Source organism: Ruditapes philippinarum, unplaced genomic scaffold (assembly GCF_026571515.1).
Source record: "Ruditapes philippinarum isolate M1 unplaced genomic scaffold, ASM2657151v2 ctg2100_1_1_1_1, whole genome shotgun sequence".
NCBI lineage: Eukaryota > Metazoa > Mollusca > Bivalvia > Venerida > Veneridae > Ruditapes > Ruditapes philippinarum.
The window spans coordinates 1-16652 of NW_026852201.1; the positions used below are offsets into that span (position 1 = coordinate 1).

At 31.7% G+C, this 16652-nt stretch overlaps 1 protein-coding gene across 1 annotated transcript; it reads right to left on the reverse strand.

Moving 5' to 3' along the window:
* Nucleotides 1-2618: 2618 nt before the first annotated feature.
* Nucleotides 2619-16301, reverse strand: LOC132752132 (eukaryotic elongation factor 2 kinase-like; the record flags this gene model as incomplete). The annotated part of the gene is given in 7 exon segments (XM_060742420.1): nt 2619-2891; nt 4121-4381; nt 5214-5360; nt 7023-7194; nt 14509-14546; nt 14973-15736; nt 16140-16301. Coding segments are annotated over 6 exon segments (1320 nt in total), but the record flags the coding sequence as incomplete, so codon positions are not given.
* Between the last annotated feature and the right edge of the window lie 351 nt (nt 16302-16652).

Genomic DNA, 16652 nt, shown 5'->3' on the forward strand with positions numbered 1-16652 from the left:
GCGGATCATAAAATTTTCTGCGGACCCCTTTTTCACCGGGTCAGTGTTACCTACGGCGCATGCCCAGCATCGGGTCAAAGGGACCCTCTGCGCATGCCCCCGGGTCAAATCAACGCTAAACTTCAGTTTGCGATCCAGGTTTCCTAGAGAGCAGCCACGCTCTGTTTACAGTCAAGATTTAAAATAATTATTTTTGATCATTTCATCAGGTTTCTTCAGAAACTTTCTGGCATTATTTTTGCCGATTGAGTAAATTTTTCAGAGAAAATTAAATTTCCGAATTTTTATTAAATTTTCACATTTTGTGATTTTCTTCGAGGTCTGAGAGCTTGGGAAGTTAAGATATTGTTAAATAGTTAAATATTTGTTAAGTATTTCCCGAATTATATAAATTGTTATTCGTTCCTTAAATAAATTTGCTTGTTAAGAATCAAATAATTTTTGTTATTTACTTGTCGGCTCGGTCGATCATGACGTGCGCTCACCCGCTACCAGGGGAGAGTCTTTAGTCTACCCGCTACCAGGGAGATATCAACGCCTGACTACGCCAAGAAATAATTAAATTAGTCCAGTATAGTCGGCCCCTTATATGAATATTTAGACTTAGTCTTTGCCCCACCCGCGCGCACGTCGCAGTATATTCAAATGCTCAAACAATATACATTAACAAGGAATTAGTATAAGAAATACAATAAACCATGGTAAAGCAACAAGAAATTGCAAGTTATGTTGAGGGTAAAGCACTCAGTAACCTGGGTTAGAAGTGGCTAATATAATACCTCCGATAATGTACGCTTCCGCTGGAATAAAGTAACTTTTCATCAACATAAATTTTAATCAACTGACTATGGTAAGTTGGATATGAAATATATCTTTTATATTACTCAAAAGCCTTTACTTAGTGTAAAACTTCATGTAACTGATTCCTTAAAAAAGGAAATCATTTCATTTTAATACTAATATAATTCAGGTAATTCTTCGTGTCCATTCTCTCCAGTAAGCATAACAAAATGTTGCCCCTAAAAGTACTTCATGAAACATAGAGAAATAGGTCAAGCTAAAGCAGGTAAAACAAAAGGTCAAGGGTAATACTGACATTGAGTTTCGGTTCATCTAATAAGCATGCTCATCTTGATACAATACTTGGTACATTTCCTGGTGAATTTCATAATCTTACAGAGTATGTAATTGATGTTCATAATATATACTGTATTTGAATAACTTGTATTTTTTTGTAAGTATAACTAATAACTATAAAAAGTAAGAAATTGAATTCAAATTACTTTCAGATATAGACCTAAAATTTTCTTCAATGACTTTTTATCAACTTTGTAAATTTTGGCAGGCAAGTATTACATTTGTAGAACAGTAAATAATTCACAGGACCTAGGTACTGTTATAATAACCATTTTAAATCAGCCCTACATTATTTCCCCAGTTTTGAAGGACCTCTATTGCCAAACTTATAAATAAATAAAATTCAAGTGATTTTAACTAAATAAGCATGTAAGTTCATGTAAAATGTGAACACATGAATTAACAGCACCTGTCACTGCACACATTGTAAAGTTTGTAAACACACCTATAAATGCAATAAAAAAACAAAATTAATACACCGTGAATGTTAGTTTATGTTTGTAGAGAATTTATCTGTTTCACACAAAAAAGTTATTGAGAATTGCAGATAAACAGATATAACTTTCTGTATCTGAACATCACGTGTCCGATATGGATGATCAACATTGGTAACACATGTCTGTGTATACAAGTTTCAATATCCATACATCTAAATTCAAAACATTCTTTTTTCCCCCCCAAGAAATATCTATAATAAATTAACATATATGTTGCTCTAGACTATTGTGTGTCAAATAAATGCTTTACAAACTATATTATATATTAATTATCAGGTAAATCAGGGTCAATCTGCTCATACCGTCTGTCTGACATAAGAATTTCTCCGTCCCTGAAATTCATTCTCGTCTTAGAAACGGTATATAATACATCACTAACATACAGTTTATCATCAGTAGGATATGTATGCCTTATATATACATAAAGGCTACATGCTAACTATAAATGTGCTAAAACTAATAATCTAATTAATTCATCAAATTGTAATACAAACAACTTTCAAATCGAGATATCTAACAGGATAATTATACTACTCTGCATGAATTATTTGCCATATATCAATATCCTGTTGAGTTTTAACAATCCTCTTTTCCAAGAAAAAAATCATTCATCATTTACAATTTCCTATTGGTTAAATTGTAAAGTTTGTAACAAATCATTAGCTTTAATACATTAAAAGAGGAAGACATAGAGATATATAGATAGTAAGTGTGGGGTAAATAGTTTATTGCTATAATTCATCCTAACTTTTTGAAAAAAGTCTCATTAAACATTATATAAAATTCAATTTTCACAAAGAAGTCAACTGTTCATGAATTACAATGTTTAATAAATTTAATTATTAAGATGGCTATGATGAACTACTGGGTAAGCAAGTTCATTCCTCACTAATTGTATATAAAACTATAACCTTTCTACATGTACATCACCCTGAACCAAAAAAAACGCTGGTATATATATATATATATATATAATTGTCTCACCTGTTGTGATGTAATGGAGCTCTCTGACTCGCTGATATATCGGCTTCTCTGTCTCGGCATAAAGCTCATCATGGGACTACCTATTAAAGGGGAGCCTATTGACATTGGTTCCTCGTCAAGAGGGGACAGAACTCCTTCAAATCCAGAGTCACTACAGTTAGAGGACGTAGATCTCTGTCGTTTAAGTAATAATGTGACATCTACAGCTTCCCCAGGGCTCGGGCTCAAACATAATTCTGTATTTCCCTTAGCAATTGTGTGAGCAACCACCGCCTGAAATACATAATGTCAGTTTGACCAGTATCTTACTATATAGTGAGTACTACTTCACAAAAATGTAAAAACATGCATGTATTTACTAGGGAAAAATATATGATATTTTTTTTCTTTTCCTTATAAAATTGAGAGACCTTTAAATGTTTTATTCATAGTACCATCACCATCAATTGCAAAGTACATTTTTATTTTGTGGCAAATTCAATACCTCCTTCTTTGAAATTAATTTACCCTTTTTTTTAAGTAAGTTCACTGCAAAAAACATATTACAGAAAAATAACCCTTATATTTCTTCTGCAATAGCAACTATGTACTTTTATATAACGTGTTTACTTTGAGGCTAGGACAATAAATTACAATAACAGAGAACAATATCTACATCTGTTTCCATACCAATGCCCTTTATAACATCCATCATTTTAAACAAATTACACAATGTATTTACAGCAGCCGATCAATATGCAATATGTAAGCAAAATATCGCCTACGTGATCACCAGTACATGTGTTTTATCTTTTTTTTTTCATCTTTAAACTTGCCATTAAGTCAAATCCAATACAAACAGCTGTTCTTTTTACTGTCAGACTGAACAGGCTTTATGTAATAACTATTGCACACCCCTTCATTAACAGAAACTCTTATTTTTGTGATTAAGACAAATCAATGGATAAACTATTCCATAAATATTTCATGACAGATGTTAACAGCAATGAAAATTTGAACCCATATTATATTCCTGTATTATTTTTATGGTTTTAAGAAAATAGTATAATGCATATCAAATGTGGACCCAGTATAAATGTGACATGTACTGAAAATATACTTTATATGCAAGTAAAGTTTTGATAACAAGTCATGTGATTAATTAAGGTGTATGATGAAATCCCATCATGCATGCAGTCATGGACAGAATACCAACAGCAACTGCACTTAAGAATAAGAAGACTATGCAACAATTACACTTAATTCAATACCCTGCTGTGACCTTGACCTTTGACTTCAGGACGTTGGTCATCCACATGAAATATAATCTACTTCCAGTGAATCATTATCCTTTGCATTTATCTACAGTGAAGTCTTCATAGTGGACCAATGTTTAACCTAAAGCATTATTCAAGTCTAAACCACCATTTTAAGTTGTTACAAATGACAGAATTTTGATGACTTTTTACTTATTAATTACTTAAAGGCCTTTTGTAGCAGATATAAAGTTTATGTAGACAAACCTTCATTTTCACCACATCCTTATGAAGTTCCAATTCCTTTGGAGACAAATCAAACTCTGTGAGACCAAGACTTCTGCAGATATCATTACATTTATGAGAGTAGAAGAAGAGAGCCATGCCCTTTGGCCCTAGGTTACCGTCTCCATATTCTTTGCCATCAAGGGTATGTAGCTGTGGGTCTGTATATAAATCACCTACACCTTGGATATCCACTACAATCAACTGGTGGCCTGATCTTTCAAATGTAAAATGACTGAACGCCTGCAACACAAACAGTGACTAAATGTAAAACAATATCTACAAATTACACTATCTCAAAATTTGCATTTTATTGCTGTTTAAGCAGTATACAATATAATGCTCTAATTAAATATAAAATGGGTCTATATTTTGAACTTCAGAATAGAATAGTTCAGTATTATATTAAGATGAGTGAGAATCAATCATTGGTAGAGTAAAATTAATGTTCAACATTCACAAACTACTGATCTGTCTGAATTCATAGTGCTTAGCATTTCAAATAAACAACTTTAAATCAATTCTTGTTCGGAGACATATAAACAGTATAGCCTTTCAATACTACATCTAATAATGGACATCAATTTGTCTTTTTGCAAAAACACAAATTAGATATCCATTTGTAAATAATACTTCACCAGACTGATAAATTAAGATTGAGCTTAATACATTGATTTAGGCATTATTTGTCTGACACTTCAGATATAATCATATAGGGTAATGGATTTCAGTATTTTCTAGAAGGAAATCATTCACTTATCTACAATTTGAAGCCGTTGCTATACACAAAAAATTCCATCTGTCTCTTTTAGTTTATTACAGTTTTAATTTACTGTCTTCTTATAAAACTAAGCCTCTGATAAAAATATCGCAGAGGCTTCTAAGATACTAAAACACAAATAGATTTTTCATTTCAATAATTCATATAAATTGTCTTTGTCCGTAAGTTTTCATGCTGAGAAAGAAATTCTAGAAATCTGCTAATATCAACAAGTTATAATTAGACAGCCAGTAGTGGTCTGAGGGTTTAAACTTCTATGCCCAATGAGACATTGGTAAATAATTTATCACTTACTTGCGGGGTATATCTAATATTTTCCTCCACAAATCCTGAGTTTGAGTTGTATTTTATATAGTGTCCTTCGATGAAATGTTCACAATGATATAATGGAGAGTCAGGTCTGTTTTTGAATTCTAGGATATACATCTGGAAAATGTCCACCTGAAATACAGTCATTTCAACTTATTTATTTCTAGCATTGTTTAAATCATTCCCATGTCCACTAACATGGGTTAAGTTCTCCACTAACTTATTGGCAGTGTTATTATGAGACACTGTTATGATCTCAATCCAGTGATTTTTTTCACTCATAGTGGCAGGACCCATGGAAAGAGGAAAATTGTGTCACTGGGAAAAGATAGGGAATAGTTAGAAGGGAAGACAAAAACCCATTTTATGTTTATACAACACCATTAATTTATCATTTCAGTATCATTTCAAAGTACATTGTACAAAGAATGAAGCTCCTCTCAAGACAGAGGAATGGGGTTGGCTGTAAAAAAAATCACTGAAATCTTAGCCCATAATCAAATGGTTGAGATACAGAGTTGCAGACATTATAAAACCACAATATCATCATTACCTTAGAAAGACATTCATTAATTTTCTCTTTTATAACTATATATTCATACTTAAATGTGAATGATAGAATTATGATTTGGCTTTATTTTGTGAAAGTTCATTGTTCTTTTTTGGTTCAAACACATAAACAAGTAATCAATCTCAATCTAATAACTAATATATAAAGTTTATATTGAAATATAACATTGCTATACAGAACATAAAAGTAGTCATAACACAAACAAGCCTGACTGTTTACTGTTAATGGAAAAAACCAGATTTTTTACAGAACTGCTGAGAATATTTAGGTCATGACAAAATCAATGATGAAATCAATACTGTAGGGGAACTAGTAGTTCAGCCAATATCACCAGATTCACAGACTATCTGACAGAATAATGAGAGATTTGGGAAATTTCACCACCTGATCTGAAACACATGAAGTTTCAAATGAATGAGGCTATCAGATAATGATGAAATCTTCTTATATTAAACCAATTCAGTCAATTTCATTCCTTTTTTATTGTTTTTTGTTTGTTTTTCCCCATGGCTAACATACATGCATTATAAGCATGTTAAATGTGACTTTAAGTCATCCAACTTCCAATATCCCAAACTCTCCACTTTCTTACTAAATTGAATTTAGACTTTTTGAGGATTAGAACCAACATCAGCCATGTGCTAAGACATTTTAGTCACTATCTTTAACATCAATTACTCTATATATACAATCATAACTTTAAAAACTGGTACGGCTGAGTCTGTCAAATTTTAATAAGTTGCTAAGATCAATATTTCATAGCATTTAATAGTAGAAATAAGTCTCAACCTTGATAATTATGAAATATTAACTTTCATGTAAATAATAACATTCTAGTAAACAATGATCTTGAAGTAAGCAAGTGCAGAAATAAGTATTTTCCTATCTGTAAAACATACTTTAGTAATATTTGCATACATTCCAAACTGAAAACATTAAATATTGCTTACCAGCTAAATAATTAACAACATGCACCTAAGGTACAATTTTCCCACAGCATAAACAGTAGCATACTTAAACCTACAATTATTTCTGCATGCAGAGAGATCTTGCGACTTTTATTCAAACATATAAAAAACATTATATTGTATGCCTGTTACTTATTCAATCTGCTCTCTATGCTTATATATATTCAAAGAAGTACAATATTCTGGACATCAACATGGAATTGAGGACCTGTTAATTTGATTTGTCAAAACTGTAACCAAATTATTTTTTATTACCTTTTTAGGAGGGTTATGTCGACTGTATTCTTCTCCCCATAACTTTGCATCCATCTGCAGTTTAACATCTTGGAAATACACATCGCGGTCAACTTCTTCCATGTATCGCTTGGCAACAAAGTTATGTGTATGGTTCCAATTTTCTGCCCCTGCATAGTCTGATAACTTCTTCCTGTACAATATTAAAAATGTAGAATTAATATTGATTGAGCTACAGGAATCTGATGAGGACAAACTACGGAAATTGGAGGCTTCAATTTAATGACAGATTTTTCAATAATCAATCAATATCAAGCACTTAAGTGATTCTGTAAATTAATATATAACCAGGTCATGTGCTAGTTGACATGATGACTGATTGTGATTGTGTTATTACATGCTATAATTGCTTGAAAAAATATATGTACACTGTACCACTAACAGCAAGTTTATTGATAACACTGCATATGTGAATATACTACACACCAGTAAACACCAGTAAACAAGTCAGTTGTTAACACATTCAATTACAATTAAAAGAGGAAAAAACCACAAACTATTTTCCTTCCAGAAATTTCAAGATATCAACATCTGGTACATTACCCATTAATTTATATATTATACAATACAGGTAAAACTGAGGTCTTAAATGAAGTGTTCTCATAGAAAACCTACACAAACGAATCACTTAGAGAGTATTTAATACTTCATAACTCATCAGGGATCACTCTAGCCCTGAATTTTAGGGAGAAGTTACTTCTCCTTCCAGTGAAAATCTGGACAAGGAGTGCACACAATCTACATTTTTAGGGAGTGAAAGTCGTCATTGGAAAGTAGTTTCTTTGAAAACCACATCTTTCACATGTAAAATGTAAAGCTAAATTTAACAAATTAAAAACTAAGTGCCCATCATAATTTACACAATTTTCATATTAAGAGACTTAATTTTCAAACCATGCACTCTTTTAGAGATCTATGTAACTACCTCTGGTAAAGATATGTATATAAATGTATATCACTACATGTCAAGTGTATTTTGAAATAAACTTAAAAACTTCTGTAAATAGAAACCAAGCTTATTATCTGTCTGGTACTTATTATACAAAGTTTGAGGGGAAATTAAATATGACCCACATACTTGAACTGAAATTTATCATGTTAGCAGTCCTGTTAATACATTGTATTTCAATTTATACACACAGTTAAGATTTTTTGCAGTGTAAACATAAGTTTTCCTGGATATTCTACAATTCAGTAAAAGAACATATAATGGTGACACATTAAGATTGCAGAAACCATGGTGACTAATACAAGAGTTGATGATCATGTGAACAAACACCAGCTGTTGTCATTGTTCTACATGATAATATATATTATATTATTCAAATAAATCATAAGCAATATACACCTACTTTATGAGTCTACATGTATTGGCAATTAACCTATAAAAAAACATCAGGACTTGTTTACAGTTCACATTTATTTACAATTGTTTATCATTTGTCATTCATTACCTTGTAAATAACCTATGTATATCATATATGTCTATTTTATGCTTTATGTATAACAAAGGTTTTTATCCAACACTATAGGAAGGGCACTGACCTGGCTATATAAAGACATGATTTAATGGTAAATCTACCCGTAATGATCAACTGTTAAATCGGTTGATTATTTACCTGATATTATGCAGGTAGTTAACCTACTTCACTACTTTCTTTTCTCTAGGGTTATTCATACATCAACAATATTTTGGCACCAAGTGTTGTAGACATTTCTCTAGTACTGTTTTCACTGTTATTGTTTTCATGATCAATATGTGCTTAGTAAGTATTATAAGAAGTGTGAATGTAAATAATGTGACTTTACCATATTCAAAATATATGTAAAATTGTACCTATGAAAATTTTAATATTATCATTGTAAGATTATCAGATATAAAAATAATTGTGAGATATAAAATAATTGTGAGATATAAATAAATTGTGAGATACAATAAAAATTTTTATCATCCCAATGATAACAATGACAACAAATTTATACTGTAAAACAATTTCCCTTCACATTACAGTTTAAAAACATAGAGAAATTTAACTTTTTATGTAACTGCAACAAGGACACAGACAAGAGCTGTCCGTAAGACAGCGCGCTCGACTTTTTTATTGCTTGCCAATAAAAAAAGTTTTTGCAGTAAAAGGCAATACAAGAATCTCTGTATTTTTAAAGTGAACAATGGCCATGAGCATTAAGATATTTAGTGAAGAATTATTTTACTGAATTGTGTGATACCCTTGAACACTGCAGCAAAGTTTGAAATGTTTAAGTCAAAAGAGGGCTGGTAAGAAAGAAAAAAAAAACTGAGTTGAGCCTTAAATAAATTTGGGAATCATGATTGTAAACAAGTATTCCAACTTTCAAATTAATATCTCAAACAGTTCAGTCAAAAAGTGGACTGGTACTAAAAACTTAACCAAGATTCTAAGTCGATAAAAGGCCTTAATTTTTAAAACAAATCCTTGACAGAGTTACCTTCTCTTGCATACAGATGGGGGTAATGATGTGAAATAGCATTAAAAGTTTCAAAGCAATATCTCAAAGGGTTAAGGCAATAAGTGGATTTTACCCATATTCAATGTATTTTCTAAGTCAAAAAGGGGCATAATTCTGTCAAAAACATTGACAGAGTTATGTCCTCTTGTCTGTTGATGAAGGTCGTGATGGTAAACAAGTATGGTCAGTTTCAAAGCAATACCTCCAATGGTTTTGAAATAAAGTGAGGTGGTACAAAAAACTTAACCAAGCTCAATACACTTTCTAAGTCAAAAAAGGGCCATAATTCTGTCAAAAACCTTGACAGAGTTATGTACTCTTGTCTGTAGATGGAGGTTATGATGGTGAACAAGTATGGTAAGTTTCAAAGCCATACTTGTAATACTTCTGAAATAAAGTGGGGTGGTACGAAAAACTTAACCAAGGTGTGACGCCAACGCCGACGCCGGGGCGAGTAGGATAGCTCCCCTTTTCATAGAAAAGTCGAGCTAAAAATGATTTAAAGCTGACATACATGTAGCAAGTTATATTCTCTCTTTACTAACATACATTAATACAACCCCTTTCAAATCAAGGTTATGGCACATACTGACCACTGCTAACTTCAGTGCCTTTTTTATAGCATTAGCTCTTTCTTCAATAAATGATAATGCATATATTTTTGGGCCTGTAAAAGCTATAACCAGGCTAGTAGATATTGCCAACCACTAGCCTGATAGACTTGTGCTTTTCGAATGTCAGACAAAATCCCCTTCGGACAAAATCCCTTTCATGTATTTTTGTATATATGGACATAATCCCCTCCATGGGTGGACATAATCCCCTTCATGTGTGAAATTTTGAAGGACAAAATCCCCTCTATAAAATTGCTACCTAGGACAAAATCCCCCTCAGATGCATTTTTTGTTTATAAAGTGGGTATGAGAGCGACATACTGCATTATGCTGTGTGGTGATTGCTAGTACTTTATTCGGGAATATTGGTTTTCAAAATCAGTTCTATACTGCTAAGGCCTGTGCTAGATGGACAGTGTTGCACAATTCATTTCCTCCTCACCATCTTTCAGAATTTATAGACAATTTGTAATAGTGTTCTTCTTTTTCTGTAACGGGAGTTTTGAGGTCCCTTTGAAAGGGTTTTCGGCCCTAGCTTGTAAATAAATATCTTAATGTATATATTTCAATTATTAACATTTATTTTTATAATGAACACTGCTAACTAATTAAATTGTTTTTAATGATAATTTGGTTGATAATTGATCTGAACAAATAAATAAAAAATGTCTGATCAAGCCTATATAATTATAAAGATTAACTTGATACATAATTATAAATAAAAAAAAACAAAAGTTCATTATTCATCAAATTTTATGAAGCATAATAATACATTAACCTATAGCTCTTCAGCGCTTCTTATGTAAAATTCTTCCAAGTATAATTTCCAATAACCGTAAATTATACCATACCCAGACTATGGTATAATTTTCAGTTTTGAAGATCGAAGGAGTAAGTGTTTCTGGGCGGAGCTATAGGTTAAAACAGATACACCATTGGTGCGTTGGCGATTGCTGGGCTTGCGTAAATTATACCATAATCACGTGACCTTTCTTATGCAACCTCACTCGACTTCGTCTCGTGAGGTCAAGGCATAAGAAAGGTCACGTGATTATGGTATAATTTAGGCAAACCCAGAAATTGTCAACGCAGCAATGGTATATCTATTACTTATTCATCAATTTCTATGGAGCATAATAATACATTAGAAACCTATGAAACAAGGGGATTTTGTCCGGGTAGGTAAGGGAATTTTGTCCAGCCTTGCAAAAACATGAAAGGGATTATGTCCACCCATGGAGGGGATTTTGTCTGGGTATGCGAAGGGGATTTTGTCCAAAGGGGATTATGTCCGAACACCGTGTTTTTCTGGTCCTACAGTGTAAGTTTTTTGACTGCTAAGCACTAGACATTCTCTTATTCCCTATTTATGTCATTAGCATGTGGATCACATACTATCTCAATCTATCAATGTTATGTAATTATTTCGTAAACATGTAAAAAACATTCTTGATAAAAAAAAATCTATATAACCAACCACAAGGAAGAAGAAATATCAATCAAATCTTCCGTATTCAAAATATGTACATCTATCATGTACATGTATGCAGAAAAACCATAACTGACATGAAGGAAAATAAGTAAGTATATTAATGTATGCAACATTTGCTAAAACAAAAAATGTTAAAAACTAAGCATGTCTCAGTTTAATGGTAAGTCAGTGAAAGAATAACATTTCAAAGTGCTGTAACTTGGATATTTAATTAAAACTTTAAACACTTCTCATACAAATTGTATATCAATATTCAATAAAAATTAAGAGAGTCCAACCAGTTACCTTATAAAGCTCAATACAACTCTGAACATTTTTTTTTCATTTTAATAGTTTTTAAAAACCAACAGACCATATAAAATAAATTACAACAGCAATACAGGCAACCAGCCTTAACCAAGATACACATCTCTGAGTTTAAGTTTGAAGACCTAGCTGTTTACACAAGTTGACAAAAAAGACCTCAAATTTAACTAATGCACCTTTCAATCTTAATATGCTACCAAGCAGAAGAAATTAATTTCTTTCCATCATAAACATTAATGAAACATGGTTGATCAGCCAACGGTTAAATGTTTTTCTTGTACTCTCACGAACTGTTTACTGCTTGTTTTCCTACTATTACACCATGTATTTGCTATCATCTGACACCTTTGTGATTAAATGACTGCACTAATGAACTTAACATTGACATGACCTTATTACTTTAGGGAAGTAAACATCATATTTACCTAGACATTTAAGTCCTTTTATGTTAACCTATATCAGCTGTTACAAGTAAATAAACTATAAAAGAGAAAATAAGACGGCCTCATATTGGGAGCAATTTTGATAAGGTCGTAGATGTTATGATCATGGTTAAAGTAATGATACACAAACACACAGACAAATTGAAAACAATATGCCCTCCTGATCTATCAGTTGAGGGCCATTAAAAACACAACATACTTTACCTAAATTGAAATTTTATCAGCAACTTTCTTAAAAGTAAAAAGTTTTCCAAAAATTTGAGTGTGAATACATTCTTTAAAATTTCACTGACTTCTCCAAGCCAATGCATACAAACCACACATTTTTTTTACTATGATTATTGCACTTAAATTTTCAAAAGATAAGCTAAAACCTGCTTGCAATTACAGGATTTTTTCATGAAATGAAATATAATATAATGGAAATATAATAGAATGTGCAGCATTTCATGTTTGTGGATAACTTTATTATAAGAATTGACAATATCATTTTTTAGCTTAGATTTAAAAAAAAAATCTTTTCTGATCTTTTAACATTTATGTTTCCATTAATACCATCACATTTTTACTGATTTAAAGGTAAATTTTTCCTTTATCCCAGTAGTTTGAAATCTGACAATGTTTTTCAAAGCATTTTCTTGTAATTGCTAAATTATGAAATGTTTTCAAGAAAATGTGAAAAAAGCCTTGCAAGAAAAAATTAAATACATGTACAATTATGCAATAAAATCAAAACAGGTCGTGTAGGAGTGTCATTAAATAAGAGAATATATAAAACCTCATGATATTTAAAAATAAAATGTTCGGCCAGTATTAAATTCTAATATACAGAACAGTATGCATTATGAACGGGCATTTCAAATATATTTTTATTAGTATAGTATATAAGTATACCATAAGTCTTAACACACTACCTAAGGTTATTAGATACTGAACAAGTAGATAATCATATTAGTAATCAGCTTTTCAATAAACACTGTATTATAATACGGATTTTGCTACATATTTGGTATATGGGATTGCCACATTTAATAACCCACCAGGAATAAGAAATCTTACGTCTTTTGCTATGATTCTTATTTTACACAATCCAAAACCTTTACCTTTTTCAGTTCAATTTAACATGGTTTCAAGGTCACCTTCAAACCAATATATAACCTTTATTATTTATATGAAAAGTTTAAACTTTGACATGACATCATTTCAAGCTCTTAAAACTGTACTTAATACAAAAAGCTAGAAGCTACACTTCAGTAACTATACCATCTCTTACAGTTTTCAGATGTAATATGATGTAAACAGATTGTGTGACCTACATTTTGAACAGCTGAGATTGCCTTACATTTCTGCACTTTACCTGGAGCAGGATAACATCGTCAGACATCAGTTAACATTTTTATGGCAAACAAGTTTCGACACAATCCAAGGCCATTACCTTACATGTAATTTTAATTACATATAGGGCTTACAATATTATAAACAATCTTTAATTTCAAAAATCAATTACTGTCACTGACAGATATTTCTTAATCTCTTTGAATTATTGTACGATGTCTTTTTCACCTTTACTGTGTACAATGACATATCTATGTTAGTTCTGTTTTAGCATATGGCCAAATGATATTATATCAAGTAATAAACAAGCTAAATTAAACAGCTAACATTTTTTGCATTCTTATCAGGTATCACTGAACACCCAGGTTTCAACAATTGTTCAATATGGTATTTTCCCTTTATCAAACTTTGTACTTCAAGCAAGTAACACCATTGTAAACAACTTTACAACCATTTATGCATTATATCAATAATGGAAACTTGACAGGAAATTTTAGTACAAATAGGTTATATATTTGTTCAATAAGTCATGTTTGACCTGGTGAATAGTGAATAAAATTTAAAACAAAACAATTGTATAAATATTTGGTTTTGATTTTCCTACTTAGATATAAGTACAAAAAGTTGTTTTTTAAAAGTCTGCTTTCTGCATAAACAGCATTCTATATGATTCCTTTACACGTCACTGACAAAGCAGTTTGGTTTCCTGTAACAATGTAAGATCTATAAATAGAAAAGTGACTCAGCAACATAAATCCCATACTTACAGCCTGAAACACTCCCGCATGGCACCTTTGTTAAATGGCTGAAAATAAAATGATTTGGGTGTAATGTATACTTCTGGTTTTCTTACATTTTCTTGTTTGACTTGATTTTATGTAATTGTATCTCCTTAAACATGTTTGCAATTAAGAGGGACAACTTCAACTTTATTAAATGGACAAGGATATTTCTAATATAATGACAGAAACGTCTAATGAAAAATCATTTGAAAGGAACCTCTACTTTAAACAAAATTCTACATGTAACGGTATTTCAAAATCACTGAAAAAATTTGTATAATTCATTACACCCTACTTAAACACATACTTTACATAACATACAAAGTTAACTTCCTCAAACAATCTTTATGAATAGTATATTACAATATTGATTTTACACATGAACACTGGTTTAAAAATAAGTACTGATATCATTTATATCAGAACAAAGCTACAATACATGCATTTACCTTCTTCTCCATTTTAACTCTGACTTCATCTGTAAGCCAAGCCTTTCTTAGAGCATTATATCTATGTCTTAAGCATTTTTCCACTTTATAATCATCTAAATGAAACTGTTCCCAGGGATCATCCATGTGTCTTGCCTTCCTGATGGCATTAATCCAGTTTCTTTGAGCCTTATTGACATTAACTTTCAGTCCTTCAAATGATGCAAGAGCTCTCGATAATCTTCTTTGTCTCAAGGACATAAACGCCTGTTTCTTTGGTCTCTCATCTTTCATATCATCATCAGATTCACATTCATCTGAGGCATCCTGAGCTGATTCTGTCTCACTACTATGAGAATCAATCTCAGAATCATGTGGACTACCAAAATCTGTCATGTCAAACAACTGAATCTCCCCATCAAATTCATCCCCGCTATCATATGATGACATTTTTCTGGTCCTTAAATGTTATGTTTTTAGAAATAGATGTTTAATTTTTAAACCAGTTGTTATTTTGAATTTTAATAAGAAAATTATCTAGCAGGTCAGTCAATCATACAAAGTCTTTCTGATACTGATAGTGTCAGTCTACGATTCCAAGCAGCTGGATCCTTGAAGCTTTCAGTCCTTTGCATCAAATACAAAACTTGGTGTGCATGATAAACTTTAAAGGAAGCTCATATATTCTCTTCACAATAACTGCAGACTCATTATCAACCAGTTGCTCATTTTTCATATGCATCTGCTTTTCAAAATTGAAACGAATTCTTGTTTGTAGCTCGGAACTGAAATTAAGAATTACAACATATAAATACTGAGACATAATCTAAAGGGATAGGCAACTGAAGAAAGAACTGACACTGAAAATTTCACTGATAGGTACAGAATTCTGTCTTTTTTAAATATTTTTTTTTTATTTGATTTCCATCTAAATACAGTATACACGTGTAGTCTATAGCCGGGCAAGGAAAAGCCCGTGCTTGCCTGTGAATTCCCTGTATTAAATGAAAATGGGTTGATACGGCAGCTAAAGGACAAAATATGAATTCTGAATCAGCTATTCTCACACAACATGAGGCTCAGTAGCCCGACAAACGACGGTTTTCAGCCCAGAAATTTAATATGGCTGGATTAAATTTAATGACAACTGTATTTTCTTAATCAACATATAATATTTCTAAAAAATACCTCATTCCACACAAGAAAAAGCGCCCAAAATATTACTAAAACTCCAATTTCATTTGCAATTATTTCATGGCACGTCAACTTGTTTATCTGTTATGTCTTCTTGAACATTGCGCATGCGCATTTTATTTACCAAGGTCACAATCGCAACTTTTCGGCACTTTCCGTCAGCCTTCGGGTAATGAGACGATCTAAGGGAGGTAAACACCAAACTCCTCACAGTGATTACCACCCTTTACAGATCTATACTGATAAGGGGAGATCACTGCGTAGGAGATTGGCAAACTCCTCACAGTGATTACCTCCCTTGGCATATGAAAAAAGAGCGCAAGGGGCTATATAAAAAGCCTTTTATTAATTGAAACAAAGTCTTCATCTATACAGGTTATTCTGATCTCAAATAACGTAGCAAAGAAAATTTTTAAGCTAACGTTGCTCTGATTAAAAAAACAGAGATGTAGCAGAGACATAGATAACAGAGACATATATATTATCTAGTTATCTATGTCTCTGGAT